Source organism: Biomphalaria glabrata, chromosome 10 (genome assembly GCF_947242115.1).
Source record: "Biomphalaria glabrata chromosome 10, xgBioGlab47.1, whole genome shotgun sequence".
Classification (NCBI taxonomy): domain Eukaryota; kingdom Metazoa; phylum Mollusca; class Gastropoda; family Planorbidae; genus Biomphalaria; species Biomphalaria glabrata.
Genome location: NC_074720.1, coordinates 29,135,074 through 29,159,492, shown reverse-complemented (window position 1 = coordinate 29,159,492; position 24,419 = coordinate 29,135,074). Strand labels below are relative to the sequence as shown.

The following is a 24,419-nucleotide window of genomic DNA, read 5'->3' as shown; positions in this document are numbered from 1 at the left end:
CATTAAAAATGGATCAAGTTAACGGAATATAAAAAAAAAAAAATAAGAGTATCAGTTCTTAGTATAAGGCGACCGGATTTTGTATTTCTTTACCAAATACAGCACGTCTGAGTATTTGAGCTGACGATGTATTCAAATTGAGTTCGACCGTGACTAAGCCTGATAGGTAACGTATGGAGGGCGCCCCGTTGAATGAGAAAACCAGTACACTCTTTTGTCATCAGAATACGAGCTTGCTGATGAGAATGCGATGAGAAAATGGGGGGGGGGGAGAGGGTGGTGCGCAAGGAGAGAAGTCAAAATCTCCGGAAACATCTCGAACTAGCTTTCGGAAGACTGGAATACTAAGAGAACTATGAGGGATACGGCGGTGTTTTGAACGACTCTCGTACCCCTGCTTCTAGTTCCGTCGCTCCGATCTATTGTTTGTGGCGAGAATGGGCGGGGAGAGGATGAAGCGTGGGAAGGGGGGGGGGGGGTTACCTCGGGAATAAAAGAAATATGGTCGAGAATTGGTCTTCCGTCTCTGTTATTGCCTCCTGTCTCGCACTTCAGAGCTGCTTCTGTACGGGAGAATGATGGCGTGCTTACGTAGCGGAAGTAGTCGCTCCACCCGTGTATCCCCCATTACTTTTTTTTAGGCTCTAACCCCCCCCCCCCCTTCCTTTTTTCTACTTAAACATCCCTCCCTTCGCTTTAAGTCTCGTCAGACGAAGTCTGAACACGAGCAAATCTGGGTAAACCAAGAGTCACTGTCCCGGCAAAGATTTACTTCCCCCCCCCCTTTTCTTCTCTTTCTCCACACCTTACCTCTCCTGAATCCTGACTTGGGAACAATCACCTCTTTACCAAGGGCTACTAGTAGGACTGATTTGATACACTGACTTTCTTACATTCGGGACTCGACCAGGTCTCACAGCCAAACCCTCCCCCTCGCCCTCCGCTTCTTCAATGGTCGTTCTCTCATGCCCTGACACTACCAGGACACTTACTTCAAACAAACAGCATTTATACTAGCAGTCTCCCGCCATTGTGTTACTTGCTTTAAGCTTCAATACAAATGTGTACATTGTAACGAGAATATGAAAAGGGGAGGCAATCGGGAGATGGTGGCGGGGTGTCTTGAACAACTGAAGACAGAAATAAAACTATTCTGACACATTCAACATGAAATAAGGCGACAGACACTTTTTGCAAAGCTTATATCAACTCATTCTGTCTGTCTGTCTTTCTGTCTGTCTAGTACAGTTTTTTTTTACACGTTACTTCTCTCACACCCATTCTCTGAACAAGTTCAAAATCTAATTATTACCTAACAAAACATCTATGAGTCAAGAGTTGACTACTCAATTTACGATTAGAGATTAATTATTTTGTTTGGTATCAAAAAGTGGAGATAAATGCTTCTTATTGAGAGTTGTAGCCATATATGTAGAGTTACTTCTCTCTTAAGCTTTTGTCCACTTCTCAATCTCGGATCAAGTTGAAATTTTGCATAATTGTTCATAGTCGATGACAATGCATAAATCAATATTTAAAAATAACAAAGTTAATGAATTAGGGATAATAAATTAGTTTTTTACTTAGAAAAAAGGGAGACTATTCCTACAGTATTGAGATAGAGAGCAATGATTTTGCAGTTCTTTGTCTCAGATTTTTTTTAAACTTTTTTTTTTATTTTGCATGTTGTTCTTTTCAGCCTGCCCAAGAAAAATATTATTTGACGCTAGTAAGAATAAGTATTGAAGGTTCACGATGATAACAAGCAATATATATATATACATAATACTTTTTGATAAAAGCAAATTTAAGTGAAAGAACGGCACATTTACAGCCATATATCTTTATACTGTAAAATTTAATTAATAAATTAGTTGTTTCATTGTGATCCATGATTTGTTAGAAACAATAGATAAAATTGTGCATGGAGTTAACTTAACATGTACAAAATGTGTTCCAGACAGAGAGACGGAATTAATGGATAGACGCTTTGTACAAATATTGGTGCTACCTAGATCTAGATAGACCAAACATGTTTTGACCACTGGTCAAGTAGATCTTGTTTTAAATCTAGATCTAGATAGACCGAACAAGTCAACACTTCGAACATGTTTTGACCAATGGTCAAGTAGATCTAGTTTTAAATCTAGATCTAGATAGACCGAACAAGTCAACACTCCGAACATGTTTTGACCACTGGTCAAGTAGATCTAGTTTTAAATCTAGATGGCGACGTCCGTTGTATTAAATTGCACGCGTTTTTAAGAGGCCTATGAATTCTTTCCTGTATTAGCGCGAAGGATTCACCCACTCACACACATCACACACAGTCACACACGCACACAAACCGCTAACGAAAACAAATGGCGATTCCGTATCGTCTGCGCAGTGATTAAACAGCACTCGTCGGCAACATTTCGCGTCTGTATCAAATCCCGTGTTGTTTCACGCGATGATCAGGAGTTCACATTTCTGGGAAAGTGGAGCGAGAGACTCTTCTGTGGGGGACATCCAGCGGGTCCGTGGTATTTGCTGTCAAACGGCATCGATCAACTGTTGATGCACCGCGGCCACGCCACTGGGGCGGGAGAAGGGTGGCAGCCCGAGCCGTTAGTTCCTGGCTCTGTTGTGTGAGGAAAGATTTTTGTACCCTTCACTTGTTCCCCGTTCTCGTCTCCTCTCTTAGCTTTCTTTTTTTTATTCTCTCCCCTGGTGGATAGTTTTTTTTTTACGAGTTCCAAACGAAACGAAGACTAAAGAGGCTCCGAGGAGAAGTTTCAAGCAGAGAGTCGTAGAAGGAAGGAGAGAGAGAGAGAGAAATAGAACAAGACATTTGGTGATATATACGCGCAGTTGGAGATTATGTCATGCATAGGATTACACGTTTGGTTACTCACTGTCCGGCATGAAGCTGACCACTGGTTGTCTACTAAGGCTATTTTTAACGCTGATGGTCATTGCTCTAGTCTGCGAGGGGAAGAGCCCTTCAACAACTAACAAAGGTAAGAAATATATTTAGCATAGATTTAGTCCTAGCATAGGCCAGTGAGTAAAGTCCATACATATGTGTTTAACATAAGGGTCAAACTTGTGAATATCCTTAATCCTAGCATAGACTAGTGAATTGAGTCCATAAATCTATATGTGTTTACTATAAGGGTCAAACGTTCTAAGAAATATAAATACATAGATATGTGTTTCACTTACATTGTAAGCCTATTTTTATGTATAGGCATGCATTAAACTTAATGGCAAACATTTTTAGGATTAGATAAATGCATAGTTATGTGTGTAACTAAATGGTTTAGCTTTTTAGAACATGTTCCTGAAATATTTTTTATTAGCTTGGAAAATGTTTTTTTTAATCATTGAGCTATTAACTAGATGAAGATAGAAAACAGTCGAGTTATTGGTTTGAAAGTATATCAGCACTTTAAGTAGTGACCACTACCATTTGTTGTTTTTTTTAATAGTGTTAGAAGTCTCTAGCTAAATGTAGATCTCAATTTTAAAAATATTTAAAAGTCACAATTTATTACTTATGTGTATAGCATGAGATTATATAAAATATATTTTTTTGCTTTCATATTTAACAATTAACTGTTGATGCTCTACTTTTAACAGCTCAGCGGTAGATTTCTCTTTATATATGTTTATAGAGCTATAACAGCATGCAGGGAAGTTAAAGGAATAAACTGGACAGTCTATCTATCTATCTATCTATCTATCTATCTATCTATCTGTCTGTCTGTCGGTCTGTCTGTCTATCTTCCCATTCTATTCTATCTTATATCTATCGATCTATCTGTCTACCTATAATTAAGTATTTCTACTATGCGGGCCTACATGTATGTATGCAACTAACCAAACAACCTGTTGGTCTGGGTATAAATGTCAAGTCATAGTGTCTAGTGTCATGTCATAGTGTCTAGTGTCCTGTCAGGGTTTTCTCCCTCTCTTCCTACTTTCTCTATTCTCTTCAAAGCCCCAATCCCTCTGTCTCCCCATTTTTCTCCGGGCAATCTCTCCCCCCTCTCTCTCTCCAGCTTTAATTTAATATAATTCTAAAATTTGAAGTGAACTAATGGAGTGCACCGTGTGTACTGTGTACCCACGAAATAGTCCCAAAACTATACAGTACAAATATACTCTGAACAAAAACTAAGCGAGACTATAATGTTTGAAAAAAAAAAAACAACTATATACATTTTAATAGGACTTCTATGGCCTCCTACAGTCGCGAAGCGAATATGGATCATCTCATGGAAATGAAATGAATGCCTGAGCATTAGTTATGGTCGGAACGATGTCGCTCACACATCAGTTCACCTCTCTCCACGCAGATGATGTATCCAAAGGAACTGCAGTGCCGATACAGTCTGGGGTCAGCGGCGTCGCAGGTTCTGCCAGGATGTAGCACTGGGTGCTGCAAACTGCCTTAGGGTCGCCAGCTCCTGATTTTTTCTTCAGGGTTGACTCCCGAAGCCTTTCTCATGATTGGGTATAGCTGCGATACAACCGAGGTTTTAATTCAGAGTTTTCCTTTTCCTAGGTGGGTAGCCAGCTAACGAGCCCCTCCTGCCAGAAGCTTACTGGTTAAGGCACTAGTTACTCGCCTTTGCCCCTTCTCCTGTTAGTGAGAACAGTTCCGCCGGACTCAATAATATCTGAGCCACACGTGAAGGCCAGGAGTTGGACTGGTTGTCAGAGGCTATTTGAGACGCATGCAATTAGGAAGCATTTTTATAGGTAGTGGAGTGCTTACATCTATTACCACTTCCGGCAATGACAACCTTGCGGACTACATTAGCACTAAATAGCCTTTCAAGAATGAATACGCCTACATAGGACTAGACACTTAAAAGAATTTCAAGGCACTGCCTGTCTGGTTTGATGTTTCAGTAGGATCAACATGTTAATACTAGATCTATATTGTATTTCATTTCAAAACTGTTCCAATATTATAAGCAAAGAAATTTCTACATGATGACGTCATTGAAAAAAACTGCTGTCCGTTTTGTCCAAGTGGATCTAGATTTATGTGGCGTAAACTGTAGCCTAATTCATTTCGTAAGATTAATGGTGTTAACAGTTCGCTAACACGTCTGGCTGACCAATGTGTCCACACTTGTCATGGGAAGGTAGGGGGAATAAGATTGACCATTGTCCAATGTACCAGTTTTATGACGAAAATTGAATACGTCATACTGGCACATGAATGACCACTGGTCAAGTCAAACCAGAAACGTGTCTGTGTGTGTGCGTGTGTGTGTGATTGTCCTTAGATTCACCCATTGATGGAAATAACAACTCCAGCAATCGTCCAGCCATTGACTCGTACATGGTACACAGTGTTAGTGAATGTCATCGACCCGAGCTGACCATCACGGCTGCTGGCCATCATGCCAATGTTCAATATAGGGTGTACGTGAGTGAGTGTGTGTAAAAAAAAGAGCTAGATATCTAGAGAAAAAAAGAGGAAGAGTGCAATTGTTAATAGTTTTGTATGCGAGAGAGAGAGAGAGAAAGAGAGAGAAAGAGAGAGAGAGAAAGAGAGAGAGAAAGAGAGAGAGAAAGAGGGAGAAAGAGAGAGAAAGAGAGAGAAAGAGAGAGAGAGAAAGAGAGAGAGAAAGAGAGAGAGAAAGAGGGAGAAAGAGAGAATAAGAGAGAGAGAAAGAGAGTGAGAAAGAGGGAGAAAGAGAGAGAGAAATGCTTAAGCACCAGAAGTTTTGGGTTCCAGCCTTGCACCAGGTGCGATTAGGTCGTGAGGATGTTTTTTACCACATTTTTGTTTAGGATTTCCGATTAATGTTTGATTAAAAAGGAAGAGAGAGAGAGAGAGAAGAGAGAGATGGAGGACGGTGTCACACTTTCGTCCTGGTTGTAGGTGACAGCTTAGTTGTAGACATCTGGTGACATTCTGGTCAAATGTGTGGTCAACACTAAGCAACCTGTCAGAGACAGCAATTCTGTTGTGACCACGTGACATGCTGTCATCTCATCAATCCCACAAGATCAGGTTAGAGTTATCAGTAACGTAATGAATACAAACAATTACTATCTAAACGAAAGCAGATTCATGGCAAGCAAAAGCAGCACTCTTGTACACACATTCAGTGTCACGTTGCGAAGGAACTTCCTCGTACAAGACAATCACCAAAGTGAAACTCTAGAATTTCTTAGAGCATAGGTTCTCAAATGTTTTGAACCGGGGGGGACCCCTTTGTAGAGTCAAAACTTGCCCATGGACCACTAAGTGGAAAAGATACATAAATGCATAGCATATAAATTACAACTGTAAAAAAACAGCAACATTTTGTTGAAAGAATGTTTGCAAATAGCAACAGCATATTTCTAGTTGTTTTCTTTTATTTATCGTAGCTCAGTAGGCACTGAATCCAAGTTTTATCACGTAGCTCAGTAGGCACTGAATCCAAGTTTTATCACGGAGTTCAGTAGGCACTGAATCCAAGTTTTATCATGTAGTTCAGTAGGCACTGAATCCAAGTTTTATCACGTAGTTCAGTAGGCACTGAATCGAAGTTTTATCACGTAGCTCAGTAGACACTGAATCCAAGTTTTATCACGGAGTTCAGTAGGCACTGAATCCAAGTTTTATCATGTAGTTCAGTAGGCACTGAATCCAAGTTTTATCATGTAGTTCAGTAGGCACTGAATCCAAGTTTTATCACGGAGTTCAGTAGGCACTGAATCCAAGTTTTATCACGTAGCTCAGTAGGCACTGAATCCAAGTTTTATCACGTAGCTCAGTAGGCACTGAATCCAAGTTTTATCACGTAGCTCAGTAGGCACTGAATCCAAGTTTTATCACGTAGTTCAGTGGGCACTGAATCGAAGTTTTATCACGTAGTTCAGTAGGCACTGAATCCAAGTTTTATCAAATAATAAGACGGAAAAGCAGCCACCTACTTCTGTATAATGACTCAATGAAGGAAATGAAATTGGAATCTGTTTTTGAAACCAGAATTTCTTGTTTAAACAAAAGGTTTTAAGTTTCTCGTTTGTGGATATTTCAATAAGATGCTCCAATATTAGAATGGATTCATCTGTGATTGAGATCTGAAATGGTCTACACGTAAAAGGGCTTAATATCCAGATGAGAATGTCCAAGAAAGGAATGTCTTCAAATCTTTGGTTTAAGTCGTCATAAGTCGTAATGGACATATTAAACATGGCGAGTTGATTATTATTCAAAATTATCCGATCAGATAGTTTGGCTCATAAGAAAGAAAATATTTTAAATGAATATAATTTCACCTTTCTTCGGACCCCTTGAGGTCGTCTCGCTGACCCCTGCTTGTCCGCGGACAATAGTTTGAGAACTACTGTCTTAGTGTGAGATCAGCGCGCATGATAAGTAACAAATAATTTGGTTCAAATCTCTCCTCACTGTACGTTTGTGAAAGCTGCACGCTGAAGACTGCGTCGAAACTAAAGATACAACAACTATCCATTGAGAGTAATGAACTCGTTAGTGTAAGCTTATACATAACGCTCAAACCCCGTAGGTTTTAGTATTGTTATAAAAGGTACGCAATACATTTTGCTGTTAGTATTGATTCGTTGATTCAATGAAATACAGAAAACCAGAACGCACTAAACCAAACAGTGCTTCTTTATAAATCACGGAAGGAAGTCCATTTCTTTTGATTGGATGTTGAGCGATATCGTAATTATTAGGGTGCTTACAGTACTATAAAGCCTAAATATACTGTATCTCTGTCTCTAAAGGATTGATACGGTAATATAGAATGTGTGGTAGTAAAATAAAGTAAAGTACCCTTTTCAGACCTTGCTGGCAGATGATATAAAGGTCATTTGTTTCTATGGCTGAAGGTTAACACGGGTGTCATGTGGCCAGCACAATGACCAACCTCCTTTACTTTCACCAACGAATGGCAGGTACCCATTAGAGTTGGGTGGACACAGGGTCGTCCTAAAAATCCTGAAAAAAAAAATCCCAACATTCACCGAGATTCATACCCGGGACCCATTGGTTCCAAAGCCAAACCCTTTACACTCTACCTCAGCCACCACGTGACAGAAGCCCTCATATTTGTAGTATAGGCTGAAAGGGACAAAGAAACCCCTTACCCGCGGGGCCGTCCCTACGGCGTGGGGTATGGGGTGATTGTTCCACCAGTCATCTCCACAGACCGTCTCTGCACCTACGGAAGATAGTCAATTAGTTAACAACGTATAGTTTAGCTAATGATAATTTAACAGCTTATAGTTCAGCATCTAATGGGTTATCAAATAATAGTAGGCTAGAGCAGCTAAAGCTAAACATTGTCAAGTTTTTCCTGTTTTCCACCTGTTTAAACTAATTACATTTCAACTATCCACCCAGCCTTTAATGAAGTACATGCACAACTTAGATACTTTGTAATAACATATATTTATGTTTGCATTACTGTCTCCACCCCTGTACAAAGGCGTTCACGAATAAAGATAACTCTTAGACTATGCTATAGCCACCTGACTGGCCGCGAACCCAATAGATCTACTCGTAAAGGTTTTAAGGGTATTTTTTTTTTATTGTCTCCCGGATATTTCTCGTTTCTTTGCGTTCACTTATGACGTCATTAGAAAGTGCGTTTGTGAAAATCTTGACATTTCGGCTATTAAAGAATACACATTGCTCATAAAGAGGGATTGGATTTGAGAAACTGAAGAATATTTTTCTTTATAGTTTGAAGCAAGGGGGAAAAGTAGGGATTAGTATTGTAGAGAGTAGACCTATGATACTGACATTGATTAAGCTCCACTAGAAATAGTGAACACAATGTGCTATGGAGATAGAAAGAAGAAAAGAAGAGAGACGTGGTTCAGACAAACGCTAAACAAGGTTGGTGAAGAACTCATAAACAGTTGAGAGTCAGAAAGAATGTCTCTACCAATCTTGCCCAAATCAATGCATTGCCAAGTCTAAACCTTTTCCGTGGCCTAAACATTTGGATACCTAACCACTTGGTCAGGTTTCTGGATCCACTTGCTTACTTTAAAATCAACACAGTTAATACGCTATGTAACAGAAACTAGCATTCCATTATTGAAGTCAAAGAAGAGTCTACGTGGCCGATTGGATAGAATTTAAAATTGGAAAAGCTATTGGTTTAAAGTTTTAAAATAGCATTTATATATATATATATATATATATATATATATATATATATATATATATATGATAATTGGCTTGTATTCGAGTCCGAAGATTAAAGAGGAATGCAGGAAATATCTATATGATAAGAGGCTTTTAACTGTTCCTAGACATCTTAATGTTCAGAGACATCTTAATGCTTTTAGACACAAACGTCGCAATGTTCAGAGACACGTTAAAACACTCATAAAAGTTCATAGATACCTCAATGTTCAGAGACACCTAAATGTTAAAAAACGCTTTATTGTTCATAGACATCTTAATGTACAAAGACATTTTAATGTTCATAGACATCCTTATGCTCAGAGACATGTTAATATACACAGACATCTTAATCTTATAGACACTTAATGTTAACATGTTCGGAGACATATTGTTATTCATAGACATCTTACTGTTCAGAGACGCCTTACCCTTAACAGAGAACTTACTGCTAGTGAGATATTCAACTTTGCCATTTCAAAGAAAACGAAAGCAACTTTTGAGCTGTTATATAAAAACATGGATCTCGATTAGTTTACATATTGTAGTTTCACCTTAAAACATCTGGACATGGATTTCATACACAATAAAACACACACAAAAGTAATGCATATATAAAGAAGTTAGTGATATAGCCGTACTTACTGACATAAGCGTAGCCATAGTTCACCTCTGGTTATATGCCCAAAACTTCTAATACACTTCATGTTTTGGAACTTTTCTGTATCTTTTTTTTCTGCAATACACAATCGAAGTGGGTGGTTTTAAATTCACCCCCCCCCCCGGAAGGGAGGTTAAACTCAAATCGCCCTTGGCTACGCCCATGGAATTTAGTGACTATATTTAGTTGTTTTTTTTTTATTGAAAAAGGGGAGGGGTTTAAACTCAAAACCCTCTGCAGAGGGTTTGTTAACTCATAACCTCCATTGGTTACGCTCATAGAATTTGGTGACTGTAGTTTGCTTTAGTTTTCTTTATGAAGAGGGGGTTTTAAACTCAAGACCCCTTTGACTACTCTCATGGGATTTGGTGACTATAGTTTGCTTTTGTTTTTCTTTTATTTAAGATGGATTTTTTAACCTCAAAACCCCTTTTGGCAACGCTGGGGCAAGTGATGGTTTAGCATTAAAATTTCCTCTCTAATAAAAAAAAAATTAAAGCAAACAACAGTCACAACCCCCCCCCCCCGGGGGATTTCATTTTAGTGGGGAGGGTTGAACTCCGAACCCATCCCCCCGCTGTCTACGCCAATGGGGCTTTCCCCCTTAAAAAAAGGGAAAAGAATGTGGAAGACATTATAGCTATGTATTGTTTACAAAATATGTACTTTCACAAGTAGTCAAATATAAGGGGAAGGGGGGGTGGATGTAACTTTCTGTCGTCATTTTACATAAGTAAATTTCATGCCATCAGAAAGTGAAACAGCTGCACATCAAGAGCAGACTTTAAAATGTTGGGCAGACTTTAGAATGTTGAGAAGACTTTAGAATGTTGAGCAGACTTTAGAATGTTGAGCAGACTTTAGAATGTTGGGCAGACTTTAGAATGTTGAGCAGACTTTAGAATGTTGGGCAGACTTTAGAATGTTGAGACTCTTTGCTGATTGCCAATAAAGGACCCACTTTTGGGTTCTTGGTAAAGAAAAATCACGAGGACTCTGTCAGCGCTGCTGCCAGGCAGGAGGAGGCCCTGTGCGGACGAACACTTTGCATACAACTAAATCCATTCTGACTATGATGCATGCTATAATATGTTGTGTATTATTGCCACTGTTAGATGCGTCTGCCTTTTTTATAACTTCAATTATTCACGAGATGTTTGAGTGTCTTGTGAGGGCGTATCACGTGGTATAACTTCGAATTCTATTGAGACAGAGACAACACAATATCAACTACACGTGAAAAGTCCAGACCGTTCAACACTTTAAATAGAAGTTTATGTCTCGATGTTGTCGCCTCAAAGCTCTGATGCCATCTAAATAAAATAACACATAAACGAAACCCCACTATCCGTGACGTCACTAAATGTCGCATTCAAAGTTCGTTAACTTTTGTGCGTCGCTAAGCTAAATAAGCACATCAAGAGCAGACTTTAGAATATTGAGCAGACATTTGGATTTAGTTTGTTTCTAGGTTTTCTTAAGTGACAGACGGACGGACAATTGCAAACAATTCTCTAATAATATAGCAATATTTTCCCGTTTTTTGGGAATGGCTAAAACAAGATAATGTGATTTGGCCTACATTGGTGTTAGATCATAAAGATACATGAGATTAGGACCAGTAACTATTTCATTGTTGACCAGCTATTCACCAGAGTTATCTGTCTTGATCTAATTTTCAAAGCGGCCTGTTCGCCGTTCGCATGGGATTTCTTCAAATGCTCACCAAGAATTGTTCATTTGGCAATGAAATGCCGTAGTTTTAGTGTTTAAACGTCACGTGGTTTCTGTTCTCTGTTTAGGTTTCTTGGCTGAGCTCCTTCTGTTTTTTTTTTCTATTTTTATTTGTATACGTCGTTCAGTGTGTGTGTGTAGGTGTGTGTGTGCTTGCGCGCACACGACTATGGCGTTTGACTGTCTGGTAGCAAGAATGTCTCAGCGACTGGATTTTTTAATTGATACTTAAAAAAAGAGTCGTCCCGACTTTGTTTATACATCTGTATGTTAGCGAGTATATAAAATAAACACGGATGTGTGGCAGAGTCTCGCTGTCTGTGTGACTATTACTGGTTCAACCCCTAGGTGTATGGGTGGGTGGGTGAGAGAGAGAACGCTATGAAAGGTACCAGCAGCTAATGTGTGTGTGGGTGAGAGAGAGAACGCTATGAAAGGTACCAGCAGCTAATGTGTGTGTGGGTGAGAGAGAGAACGCTATGAAAGGTACCAGCAGCTAATGTGTGTGTGGGTGAGAGAGAGAACGCTATGAAAGGTACCAGCAGCTAATGTGTGTGTGGGTGAGAGAGAGAACGCTATGAAAGGTACCAGCAGCTAAATACTTAAATTGCTCAACATTTTTTTTTCTGGAATTCAGATGTATTCATTGGCGTAGTTTGCGTTTCAATAGTCTGGGGGGTGAACCTTACTTTCTGCCTATCTTCATATTACTTTATGTTTAGAGACACCTTATTTTCATAGACATCTTATTTTCATACACATCTTATTTTCAAAGACATTTTATTTTCAAAGACATCTTATTTTCAAAGACACGTTATATTCAAAGACATCTTATTTTCAAAGACATCTTATTTTCAAAGACATCTTATTTTAAAGACACGTTATTTTCAAAGACACATTATAGTCAAAGACACGTTATATTCAAAGACATCTTATTTTCAAAGACATCTTATTTTCAAAGACATCTTATTTTAAAGACACGTTATTTTCAAAGACACATTATAGTCAAAGACATTTTATTTTCATAACCACTGCGTGAAAGGTTAGCGCTTGTTTGTTGGGATGTCGCTTCTGACAACTAGTCCAAATTACCCTGTAGGCGTACGAAATACAGAAATTTGAACCAAATTAGGAAAATTTCTTTTTAAACAAAATAACATGAATTTTATTCACAAATATTTACAGCTTTTAATTTCAATGAAAAACATATACAAATTGCAGGTTGTCAACTCATTTATAAAGGGGGCCCTATTCACTATAAACTAATGCTTTGAACACACATTAATCCCAAGTTATTTTGTCATGTTTCCGCTAGGAATTGCGCCGTTCCCAACATCTGCATCAGTCCCTCCCAAAAGTGACATCAGACACTAGACACTTATACACACATCAGACACTTATACACACATCAGACACTAGACACTTATACACACATCAGACACTAGACACTTATACACACATCAGACACTAGACACTTATACACTCCATAACAGAGACTCTGTTAGTTCAAGTATTTTTCGGATGGAGCGCCCAATACGAACGATTACAGCGCAGATGAAAAAAAAAATCGAAACTTAAAGCCGAATTACTCTAAAGAGGCTTTCTGTCAGCTGCTGACCTGCCTTTGTGAAGCAGTTTCTTCAATGACTAACGTGACAAATACATCACGTGAGAGGGGAGGGAGGGGGGGGGTTGACTGGGGCAAATTGAATGACAGTAGTTTCCTTACCTTGTGTGTGTGTGCATATGCATAAAAAATATATTCTTGACTTGACTCAGCGGCGTAGGTAGGGATTTGGATTCCCGGGGGAGGGGGCCTTGATCTCTTTTGACATTCGACATCATGACATGAGATAATGGCGTATTATTTAATGTATGGATAGGTCACTTTGTACTGCTACTGAAAATGTTATGACTTCAGTCTGTTGATCATGTCTTTCAGTGTGATGCGTAATTCTTAGCATCAAAATACGGAACTATTTTTTTTTTATTTCGCTGTTTGCAACAGGAAACAGTATGCTTAGGAACTAAAGCTATTTAACATTCATAAAAAGCCGGGGGCGCGGTGGCTAATCGGTTAGGCAGTTGGCTTCCGAATCTGGGCTTATCTGGGGTTTGAATCTGGGTGAAGACTGGGATTTTGAATTTCGGGATTTAATGGGTACCTGACTTAAGTTGGGGAAAGTAAAGGCGGTTGTTCGTTGTGCTGGCCACATGACACCCTGCTCGTTAACCGTTGGCCAAAGAAACGGGTGACCTTAACATCATCTGCCCTATGGCTCGCAAGGTCTTTTACGATAAAAAGCTATCTTCGAATAAGAAGGGGATGACTCTTTCAATATTGTTCTTAAAACAAATTGGAGAGATTGAGTGGAGAGAATTATTAAATCCGGCCCTAAAGCTGCTATCAAAACATTGGATCCAATAAATAATGTTGGATTTTTTTTCCTATTAATTTTTTCCTTTTTTTTTGTTGGTCTCCCCTATATTTCCTTTACCCGTCACTCCTTTTGTTTTTCTTTGAGATTCTTCCATATGCAAGTGTTTCCTCTTTCCCTCTCCTGCTCCGCCAATGATTATCTTTGTTATGACTACAAGGAAGGGTCCATTAATCTGACAGCTCATTAAGACAAAGTTTCTGGGACCTAGTACCACACCTAAGATGCTGTCACGTTAAAATCATGTTATTTCTCAAACCAATTAACTGATTATTTACTCTTGAGTTAAGGAGGTCTACTGTGGGAGAGGGGAGAGTGAAACAAGGATTGAAATCTCTAGAAAAGGAAAACAAGAAGATAAAAATTCTTTGAAAAAAAAAAAGCTTATAGCAAGTGTAATTGTAGAAATAAGTTTGGGTCAGTGCTGTCATTCAATTTGTAATAGAGCCAGACCAACAACAATAAATCTGTGCGATTAGAAATAGTTTTACCAATTTTTGGTTTATCGCGTTTTATGCTTTTAGTTTTCTCACTACCCTATGATCCTATCCCAGTAGGGAGAACGGAGGAGTGGGGTGGGGGGGGGGAGAACGAAAGGGAAACCTGTGTGAATTTTACTGTAATCGGTTTTTAAAGTATCAAGGGGAGGATGAACGACCTAAATTCCAACTCATGGCTCACGCCTCCTCAAGCCGGTATACCAACCACTCTTCAGCTTATACCACTTCAGTCAAGTACTATTTTTTCCCTTGTTCGAGATACCAAACAAAATAATTAATTAGAAAGTTAACTAATTGGTTGTTTTTTTTTTATCAATACCTGTGTTGTCAAGTAAAAGAAATAATTGTGCACAATTTCAGCTTGATCCGCGATAGGGTGTCGGAGAAATAACGTGTAGGCTTACAAAGTTTTTACCAGACAAACAGAAAGACAGAGTAAGTTGACAATAAGCTTTGTAAAGAGAAAAAGCGTTAGCATCTAATTCGAAAAAAAAAGTAAGAAAATAGGAATGGGATAGTTCTCGGTTAACTTTTTTAAAATGAATTTTCGTTGCTCTCTTTATATATAATTTGTTGACGATAAAACTAATTCCGTCATGTTAACCGAAAAATCAATGGTCAGTTTGAATTGGGGATTTTTAGACTTCAAGTTAATGACAGTAGGAACATGAAAAGAGGAAGATATATAGAAAATATATAGACAGAATGTCAAGGACGCCATACTGTTGCCAACTTACTCAGAAACGTTACCTTGTGCTCCAAGCGAAAGAAATTTGGTTCTACAGTTCTGAAAAGAGCACAACAATTATATGGCTTATACTTCGCTTAGCAATATGTTCGTATTCTGTACAAGTAGATACACCCAAAATAACTTGCTACTAACCCTCTTCTATGTATGAAAATCTCTAAAATGTCTACAAGCATATTTTAGTGGCAAGTCCGATTAAGTATTATCTTATATATATATATTATTTTATATTTTATAGATATTGATATTTTATTAACAAAACAGCTTAGCACCATTTTTTTTTTTTTATGTTTAAATACTTTTCTCTGGCAATTAAATTGTAGCTGATAATAAACAAAACTGTTTTGATATTAGTAATAACAAAACAGCTTGGTATTCTTTTGGAATGCTTAAATACTTGAAATAACAAGATTATTTTGGTTCAGAAGCCACTGGCGGCCCATGTTTACCTACAAATTGTAAAAGCTACGAATGGTGATCAAAATAATCTCTTCACCAAATTTCTGGACAACTTATTTCTTTTCAGTTTGTTGTTTTCAGACACGTGACGTTTGGAATAATTTTCTTTTTTTTTCTTATATAATTTGCTTAAACTCAACTTTCATCATTAACCAGCTTTGGTGTTTGTACCTATTTACCGGCTTGCTAATATAAGCATCTTAACTTAATCGCCTTGCATACAGTCATGTCAATCAACCTAACACTCAAGCATAACCTCAATCAGTTGGATGCTCTATGAAGAGGAGGGGGTGAGTTGCAGAGGCAACATTTTTATGCACATCATTACTTTTCATTTTCATTTGGCTTGACTCCCTTTAAAAATAGCCACTTTTTCTTATCTCTAATTTGCCTTTACTTGCCTGCAAATCCTAACTGGCATTCAATTAAAATTAACACGCTTAGATTTTTTTTTTACATGTATTTTTTTTTTCTTGTTTTAATGGAATAAAATAATTGCTTCTACTTGCTAACAAATCTGGCATACTTTTTATAACACCAAGCCAGTTAAGAAAATGAATATATTTAAATTGGCTTTCTCTGAATTTTGTTAAAAGGATCTAGAGAATCTAGATATAACTTTAGCAAAAAAAAAACAAAAAAAAAAATCTTTTGTTCATTATAAATATTGATATTCATTTATCAGTTTTTAACAATCTATTAGAAAGACAATTATTAATTTACTTATAGAAATTCACACTTTTGGAAAAAAAAAATTGCTTAAAATGAAAAAAAAAAATTGTGTTAAAAAAAAGGCTCTTTCATAATTGGACTGCTCTAATAAATCAATTCCAATTAACAAAGAAAAGACACTTTCACTAGACACATTTATTTTTATTTACTTACAAAAACGAATTAAAACTAAAGGTATTGGAATATATTAGAACTTAGAACTCTATTAAAACATTTAATCTACAATAGTTTCCTATTTTGTATTTAATTTTTTGGTCAGTGCTAATGCCAGTACAATTTTAGGGCATAAAATGTAAATATTAAAGTTTTTATATCTATGCCAGGGAAAGCAGATTTTTTTTTAAAAGCAATTTAAAGGCAAATAATGAGTTGTATAGTAAAGATGATATCGTCATGTCAATGACACTACTTGACCTCGTCTAATGATGGTGCTACTTTGTTGACCTCTATCCGCCTCCCTCCTTCTCCAGCCAAACACTGTGAGCTAGGAACTCACACGTGTCACCAAGATGCAATATGTCTCAGCACACGTAAGTCCTTCCGGTGCAAGTGTAAGCCGGGATATAACGGGGACGGAAAAGTTTGCAAAGGTAAGTCTGTCACTAACCTGTATAAACGTGTCGGCCACATCATGTAGCAATGTTTGGGTTGATAGAGCGACATATGTCACGAAGACATGATTGAGTGACAGTGCTTGACTAGAAGCTGGAATTCCGATGTCAAAAGTCAAATGACATTTTTTTAATCCACTAAAGCCTTTGTCTTATTTTTTTTTTATTGTTGACGTCAGACTAGAGGCTTTAGAAAGTCACAATAAAGTGTATTTAATATTAGCTATATCAGCGATTATGACTTCAATAAACATTCTTTCAATTGATCCTTCAGAACAAATGACAACCATATAATATAAACATGTTAAAACAAGCCATCGCCTAGAGTCATTCTAAAACAAATATTGTTTTGTTTAGATCTACTTCTTTTTGCTTAGGACATTTTTTTGTAACTCGGAGGTGGTAGTTATTAGGTCAAATTTAGACTTACAATGTGACAGCTTGCCCGATCTAGCGTGACAGGAAGTCAACGAGAACCACCTAGATCCAGTCACGTTTGATGGAGAAAGGTAAAATGTAGTTGGCAATTATGTGGGCCTAATCATTGGCCACAGAAACGGGAGTTTGTAACATATTGGGTGTAAAAATTGGGCGTAACAAAGTATGTTTCATGCAAGTCCACTCACTTCAAATGAAATTTACACATTTTTAAAATGGGATTCTATGGTGCAAGTATTCAAACGTACTGAAATGTTCCATTAAGCTCAAATAATGGCGGCATTCAGAGGAGCTACCCAGGGGCTCTTAAAGACCGTCTAGTAGATTGCTTCTACTTGCAAAAGGAAAAACACGCTGCGGCAAGTCTTCTAAAAGGCTTGGTTTTGACTCTTATAAAAACAAGGCCCCCAGTGCATACATTTGAGACCCATAAAAAAGTTAACCGTCAAAGAAAGGCGCAGACTAAACTGACCCTCATGAGACAACGGTTTTATCTGTGTCAGATAACGCGAAAGCTGTGATCTTGGTGGCCACCTACAATGCAGCAACATTCCTTTGGAAAACAATGCCTTATTATACGAGCTGCACCATTTCTCTCTGTCCTAAGTCTGCATTTCCAACTAGTGCGCAACTTAATTGGTGTCCAGACATGCTGTTTTATGACGTTGGTCTACAGATAACAGCTTTGTAGCGTCTCAGCCAGCGCTATCTGTTCTTTAAGTAGTCCTATTATTCAAGTCTTGAGTAAAACAATGGGAGACAACTAAAGCTAAGTTCAGCAAAGAAAGAAATTGGGGGGGAGGGGGGGGGGAAGAGAAACTACATACTCTGTGTGTGTGTGTGTGCGAGACAATTCCTTATAGTAGGCCTCAACTTTAACTTGCAATGTCGTACAGACCTGTGACGTGGCAACGAGCTATTGGTCTAAACTGCCTACAGGTTGTGACGTTGCATGTCGGTGTTCAAGCCTTCTATGACGATTGGTCTCGCCCTTGTTAACATCCTTTGCGTGAGCTAAACAGGCCCGATCCAAGACGAGTTTATGAAGTAGTCAGAAACTTTACAATGATCAATACTAATAATATTGAAGTATCGGACATTCATTTTATACATCACAACATGCCAACTTCTTACCATGATACATGCGTGGTAGACGCGAAGATTACAATTAGTATTAGGAAGGACTGTAACAAGTGTCTCATCATATTGAACAAAACATACGCATGCACATATGTACACACAATACGTACACACATACGTAACCCTAGACCTTAAGCTTGTTCTCATAGACTTATATATTATATCTAGACTGGAAACCGGAAACAAATTCTTATCCGTGATTGATCGATTCACAGACCTATATATATATAGATTTTTATGTACGTAACTCTTTTTCAAGCTCTAATGGAAGTCGCCCCAATCAATCTTTTGTCTTAGAAAAGTAATGATCTTTAGTTTTCAAAGTTTAGAAATAATGCAAAATCATTTCTCGGATTTTCTTTAGAATGGGCTATTAATCACATAACTATATATTCAGGCTAATATATGAAACAAAGCCATATCCTGTTAGTTTCCATTGAGATAAATGTTTCAAAAATCCTAGATCGAAATAACTCATGTCTGTTGATTTTAATCATCTTATGTACATTTAAATAGATTGATTACCTAGATCTTTCTAGATTATGTATCTAAAATTTGCAAAATAATAATTATGAGACCGTGGAACTCTTATCTTTAATGTTCAATTACTAGATATAGATCTAAAAATTAAATTATATGTTACATAGGCTAGGGTTGAAAAAAAAAATAGACATAGCTTTACTTCTTATAACTACTTTACAAAACAACGCCTTGTTTCAACTTTAAAAAAAATTTTCACGACTTTTTTTTTGTAGTGTTAAAAAATCTCCATGTCCAGTCTAGATATAGTATATATAAGTCTATGTTTTTTCTCCATTATTAAAATAACACACATCTTCTCCATAAATTCATATATTAGTTATTTCACCTTTTTATCCAGCTACTAATAAGAGATATTTGTTTTATTTTCTGGTCTTCTTTCGTTACCAAGTAGCGTAAAAAAAATGGAATGATCTCGTGTTCCTGGACAATACATAGGCCTATATTACATTCAAATATTGGACTTCATTAATCTTAAGTAAAGGGATCTCATTCCAGTCAATATTTCTTTTTATCAAGCATTTTGGGCTCTTTCCCATAACATTTCTTTCTCTGGCATAAAATGATCACAATTCAATAGACAAGAGTCCTCCGGTTGTACCGGAATCTGCATGAGAATTGTAGAAATGAAATACTTGATCATTATTAAGTACGTCACTTTGCTTGGTGTACTGCTAGGCCCTCTATCTTACATTCATCTGTTTTAAGCCATTTGTAATTATGGTAACATTAGAGTGGTAACAGTGGTATTGGCTCAATGCTCAATGGCGCATAATGTTCCGTGAAAGTAGCAAGAAGAAATAGCTGTAGCTGTACGTAGTCTCAACAGAACTGTGGGCTAAATCTTTCCCGCGGGCCCTAGTTGGAGGAGATACTGGTTGTCATATTTGTATCTGAGGCAGTAAGAAAACTCCTGGAGTGTAATAAATAACTAGATAGCTGACAGCATTCTGTAAACAGAAGATCATAAAGATCTACAGCAGTTTGTTGATAAACATTAAAGGGTTTTCCTTCGCTCTTACCTCCCCCACCCCTTTCTCTCTCTCTCTTATTTTCTCTCTCATTCTCTCCTCTATAGCTCTGTTCACTACCAATTTCCCTTATTTATTGTCTCCTCTCTCTCTCTTTTTTTCTCCCTCCCTCTTCCACTCTCTTGCTTCTCTCTCTCCCTCTTCTCTGACTCTTTCTCCCTCTATCTCCCCCTCTCTCTCTTTCTCCCTCCCTCACTCATCTCTTTCTCCCTCTCTCACTCATCTCTTTCTCCCTCCCCCTCTCTCTTTCTCCCTCCCCTCTACCGTTCTCCCTCCATCCCCTTTTCATCTCTTCTCGCCCTCCCTCGACACCAACTCCTTGATAATACGATTTCAGTAGATCAACACAAAGTAAAACAACTTTCATATCAGCACATAGATATAGACGGACAGACAGACAGACAGTTTAAACTCACTTATTTTATCTATGCTATCCAAACAGAGATTTCAACAATGCAATCTAAGGATTCTGTTACTATCCTCTTCACACCAAACTTGTGATTTTCAGCTTGAATCATTTAAATGCAACACTATTCCCATGTTCCCACTCCGTACATCAAAAAGATGAGTTGCAAATCTAAGCAATCATTCTATGACTCCTGGAGAACTCATCAGATAATATGTCTGATATTGTCCTTTCGAATAGTCCGATCTAGATTTTAGTCGCAATTCTACTGGAGAATAATCTCAATGTGCTCGCCCATGGTCATTGCATCAAATGCAGCACTGCTACAAATATCAATGGACCACGGATTTTTCTTTATTGTTGTTTACAATGAACATTAGTATGGACTGTACATCTAGAATTAAAATCTAGACATCTAGACCTAAATCTAGTAGTTTTCTTTTTTTTTTATTAGCCATTTCTGATGCATCTGATTTAGGATTGTCTATTCTTTACAAGCTTTGTCCAGTCTCTCTATATAGGTCTGTTTGTCATTCATTACTCCTCACGTCCCCCCCCCCCTATTCTAACAATCCTACTTTGTGTGTCTAACTTTCTCTAATCAGTTACCGACTTTTAGATCTATATTTTTATCTCTCTCACTCCCTGTCTCTCGTCATATATATTCCATAAAAGTAATCTATATTCCTGCATTCTACTAGCTATAGATCTACAGTCTTAAGAAAATTCTCGAGGATTACAAAGAAATATACATATCTGAAAATGTGCTTTTTTAGTGGCGTCTATAGATAGTGCCAGCATTCTTGACCATTAAATTTTCTGACTTATTTCAGATGATGATGAATGTCACGATGAGAATGGAGGCTGTGCACAGAACTGCATCAACACACCGGGTAACTACACATGTGCTTGCCACGACGGTTTTATTCTTGCACCGGACGGCAAAGATTGCATAGGTACTGACAGTTATGTATTCTTAATAGTGGGGACTGCACCTCTTGAACAGAGAAGGGAAAAGGCTTGTCCTCAAGCAGCTAGGGTGAGGCTGGTGGGTAGGAAAACAAAATGGTTGATGCTAGATCAGAGTTATTTGGGATGGGGGTGAGGGAGACTTAGTAAGTCCATTGACGCTAAAACCCTAATTGCTTTTTAAAGAATAATCATTTATCTTAGTTTTCACCAAAATAAAGACATTACTCTACAACCAGTTTCAGAGCCGGGCTTTGCCAAAATGTGAGACCTCAATACGTTTCGAGGCTGAGTGGGTCTCCACGATTTTTTTTTTGATTTTTTTTTTTTAATTCGTCAGCTCAAAGTGCAAAGGAGTTGCTTAGCGGCCAAGCAGCTTACAGCGCTCCAGAAGACCAATGAGCAAAGGCCATACCCTAACAGGCATAATTTTAATCTTAATTCATCTTAATTCATTATACCTTGCCTTCCATCGCGCTATCGTGACCTGAGCACTAGAAGTAGATGACCTTGTCCACTCGACCTATTTTTAATGCTCTCGTCCATAAATCTTTTCTTTCTCACTATCATATATAAATTATATGTGTAATTGTGATCTTAAGAACTTTTTCATGAAAGATGCCTTTCCAAAAACGCACACGATCCTTAAAGACAATCCGCACCCGTCCAACAACTGTTACATCCGCTCTGTACCACGTGGTCGTCTCCTCTTCATTAAGGCTAAAACAGAAACATTTCAAAACTCTTTTATTCCACTTTCAGTAAGGGTGTTACTAGGTCATCTGTCGTCTCCGAGAAGTATACAGAAGTCAAATTCCAAAAAAGGGCTGGTTTTGTATATGAGAATGTGTTTCCATGTATGTTTTTCGTGTTTGCATCTCTAATGTTATTGTTATAGTAGCAATGCTGGGTTGGACAATTGTCATACTGAGAATTTCCAATTGTTTGGACCAATAAAATGATCGTATGTACTGAAACAAAACATAGCTACATTTTTATGAAATCCCCTTAGAGCGCTGCTCTAATATCTTGAAGAAAGTTCTTGCTGAGAAATACGCCCCCCCCCCTCTTGTACAGTTCATACGTTTCAATGTTTTCTTTCAATTCACAGATAAAAATGAATGTTTTGAAAACAAGGGAGGCTGCTCTCACCAATGCGTTAACTCCCTTGGGAGTTTTGAGTGCAAGTGTAATTCAGGCTATTCGCTGATTTCGTCCGGGAAGCAGTGCGAATGTAAGTGTCTAGATAGAATTACATAGACATGTCCAGATAGAATTACATAGACATGTACATTTTAGGGGTGAACAAAGTTGAGGGTTGGCTTAAAAAACAACACAAAAACACATGTTTTATTTGTAACGTTTCCACGATGTTTACCATAATGATATTTTGTCTAGACTGGTCTGTCATAAAAATGTAGTTAAACCCGATATCTGAAAGAAAAAAGAGAAATCTAACTCCAACTAAAACAGTGAGGCTCAAACTACGGAACGCGGGACAAATCTAGACCTATCGTTATAGAAGGCCTGAACACTGAGCTGCAACGTCACAACTTGTGGAAAGTTTAGACCAATAGTTCGTCGCCACGTCACAGGTTTCTACGACGCGGCAATGAGCTATTGGTCTAAACTGCCCACAGGTTGTGACGTTGCAGTTCAGTGTTCAGGCCTTCTGTAACGAATGGTCTCGGTCAAATCCCGCCCGATACGCGGTGCTTATGTGGCCAATCGAAAATACAGCCTACAACAGGGGTGGACTGGGTATCAAAACCGGCCCGGGCATTTCTAAACCATCCGGCCCATAAATTGTACATTATATGATGGACATCCAGTTCTAGGTATACCTGTCCTCAAAATCATTATGTTAAATTTGATAATGTATCGATAGATGTACACATGCCTACAGTGAACACTATGTCCTTATAAGAAATAAAGACTTTATGTTGCTTTTTAATCGTAAAGTGTATAGGCCCTAAAAGGATGAAGCACTACCGATGTAGGCTATTACATTATTTCGGAAAATGTGTTAGATTAAATGAGTAGGCCTTACTAGAGTCTGTAAAAGATTTTAAAGAAAATACTTCGCTTAGAGACCCCTTCCCCTGAAAAAGAAATACTATGAAAAATTTAACAATTTAATAGTGGCATCCATGCGGCCCTTATCTTATAAAATACCGATGTGATTTCAAAAAAGAAGATACTTACTGTGGTCCTACCGCCCCATTTGGATACAGGCCCACCGGGCATTTGCCCGAATGGCCATATAGCCAGTCCGCCCCTGGCTACAATGAATAATGAATCGGTTCCATTGGACTGGACGATTTTGTTTTGACGTGAAGTGTCTGTGACGTATATATTATATAGTCGGACATTTCTATGACCTATAGGTCGACATAGTCTGGACATCACTGAACTAAAAAAAAACAAGGTTACAAACAGTGGCGTAACTAAGGGGGGGGGGATGGGGGGGAGAATTTTAAAATCCCCCCGGGCCCCCACCTAGGGGGGGCCCCCAAATGGGTGTCCGAAATTTATTTGTAAATACATAAATTAATATATTTGATTGACAAATAGTGTCAACGGGTGTCTTTTTTTAATCAACATTTATGGATTAAATTTATCACAAAGACTAAACCTGGATATTTTAAAAATATTTTTGCCGCAGAGATCAGATTTTAAAGGTAGGTTCCATTTTATAATTTAGACTTTGTTGCCACGAATAAAACTGCATGATATGCAGCCAATTCCAGGTATCTTGTTACCTTTACTAATAATAGATCTAAATGGCGAGTATTATATGGCTACACTAATTAACCTTGAAGCAAAATTTACAGAATTGAGTATAACTA

General features: G+C 37.9%; 1 protein-coding gene across 2 annotated transcripts in view; it reads left to right on the top strand.

The window, feature by feature from the left end:
- Positions 1-2,453: 2,453 nt before the first annotated feature.
- LOC106080019 (signal peptide, CUB and EGF-like domain-containing protein 1) overlaps positions 2,454-24,419 on the top strand; it is a 53,019-nt gene continuing 31,053 nt past the window's right edge. Inside the window, exons 1-4 of one of the 2 annotated variants that reach the window (XM_013241298.2) lie at positions 2,454-3,002; positions 16,906-17,025; positions 21,435-21,557; positions 22,682-22,804. In XM_013241298.2, the coding sequence (XP_013096752.1) occupies positions 2,906-3,002; positions 16,906-17,025; positions 21,435-21,557; positions 22,682-22,804 (463 nt within the window). In that variant the 5' untranslated portion in view covers positions 2,454-2,905. The remainder of the gene's footprint in view (positions 3,003-16,905; positions 17,026-21,434; positions 21,558-22,681; positions 22,805-24,419) is intronic. The other variant, XM_013241299.2, reaches the window with a different exon arrangement.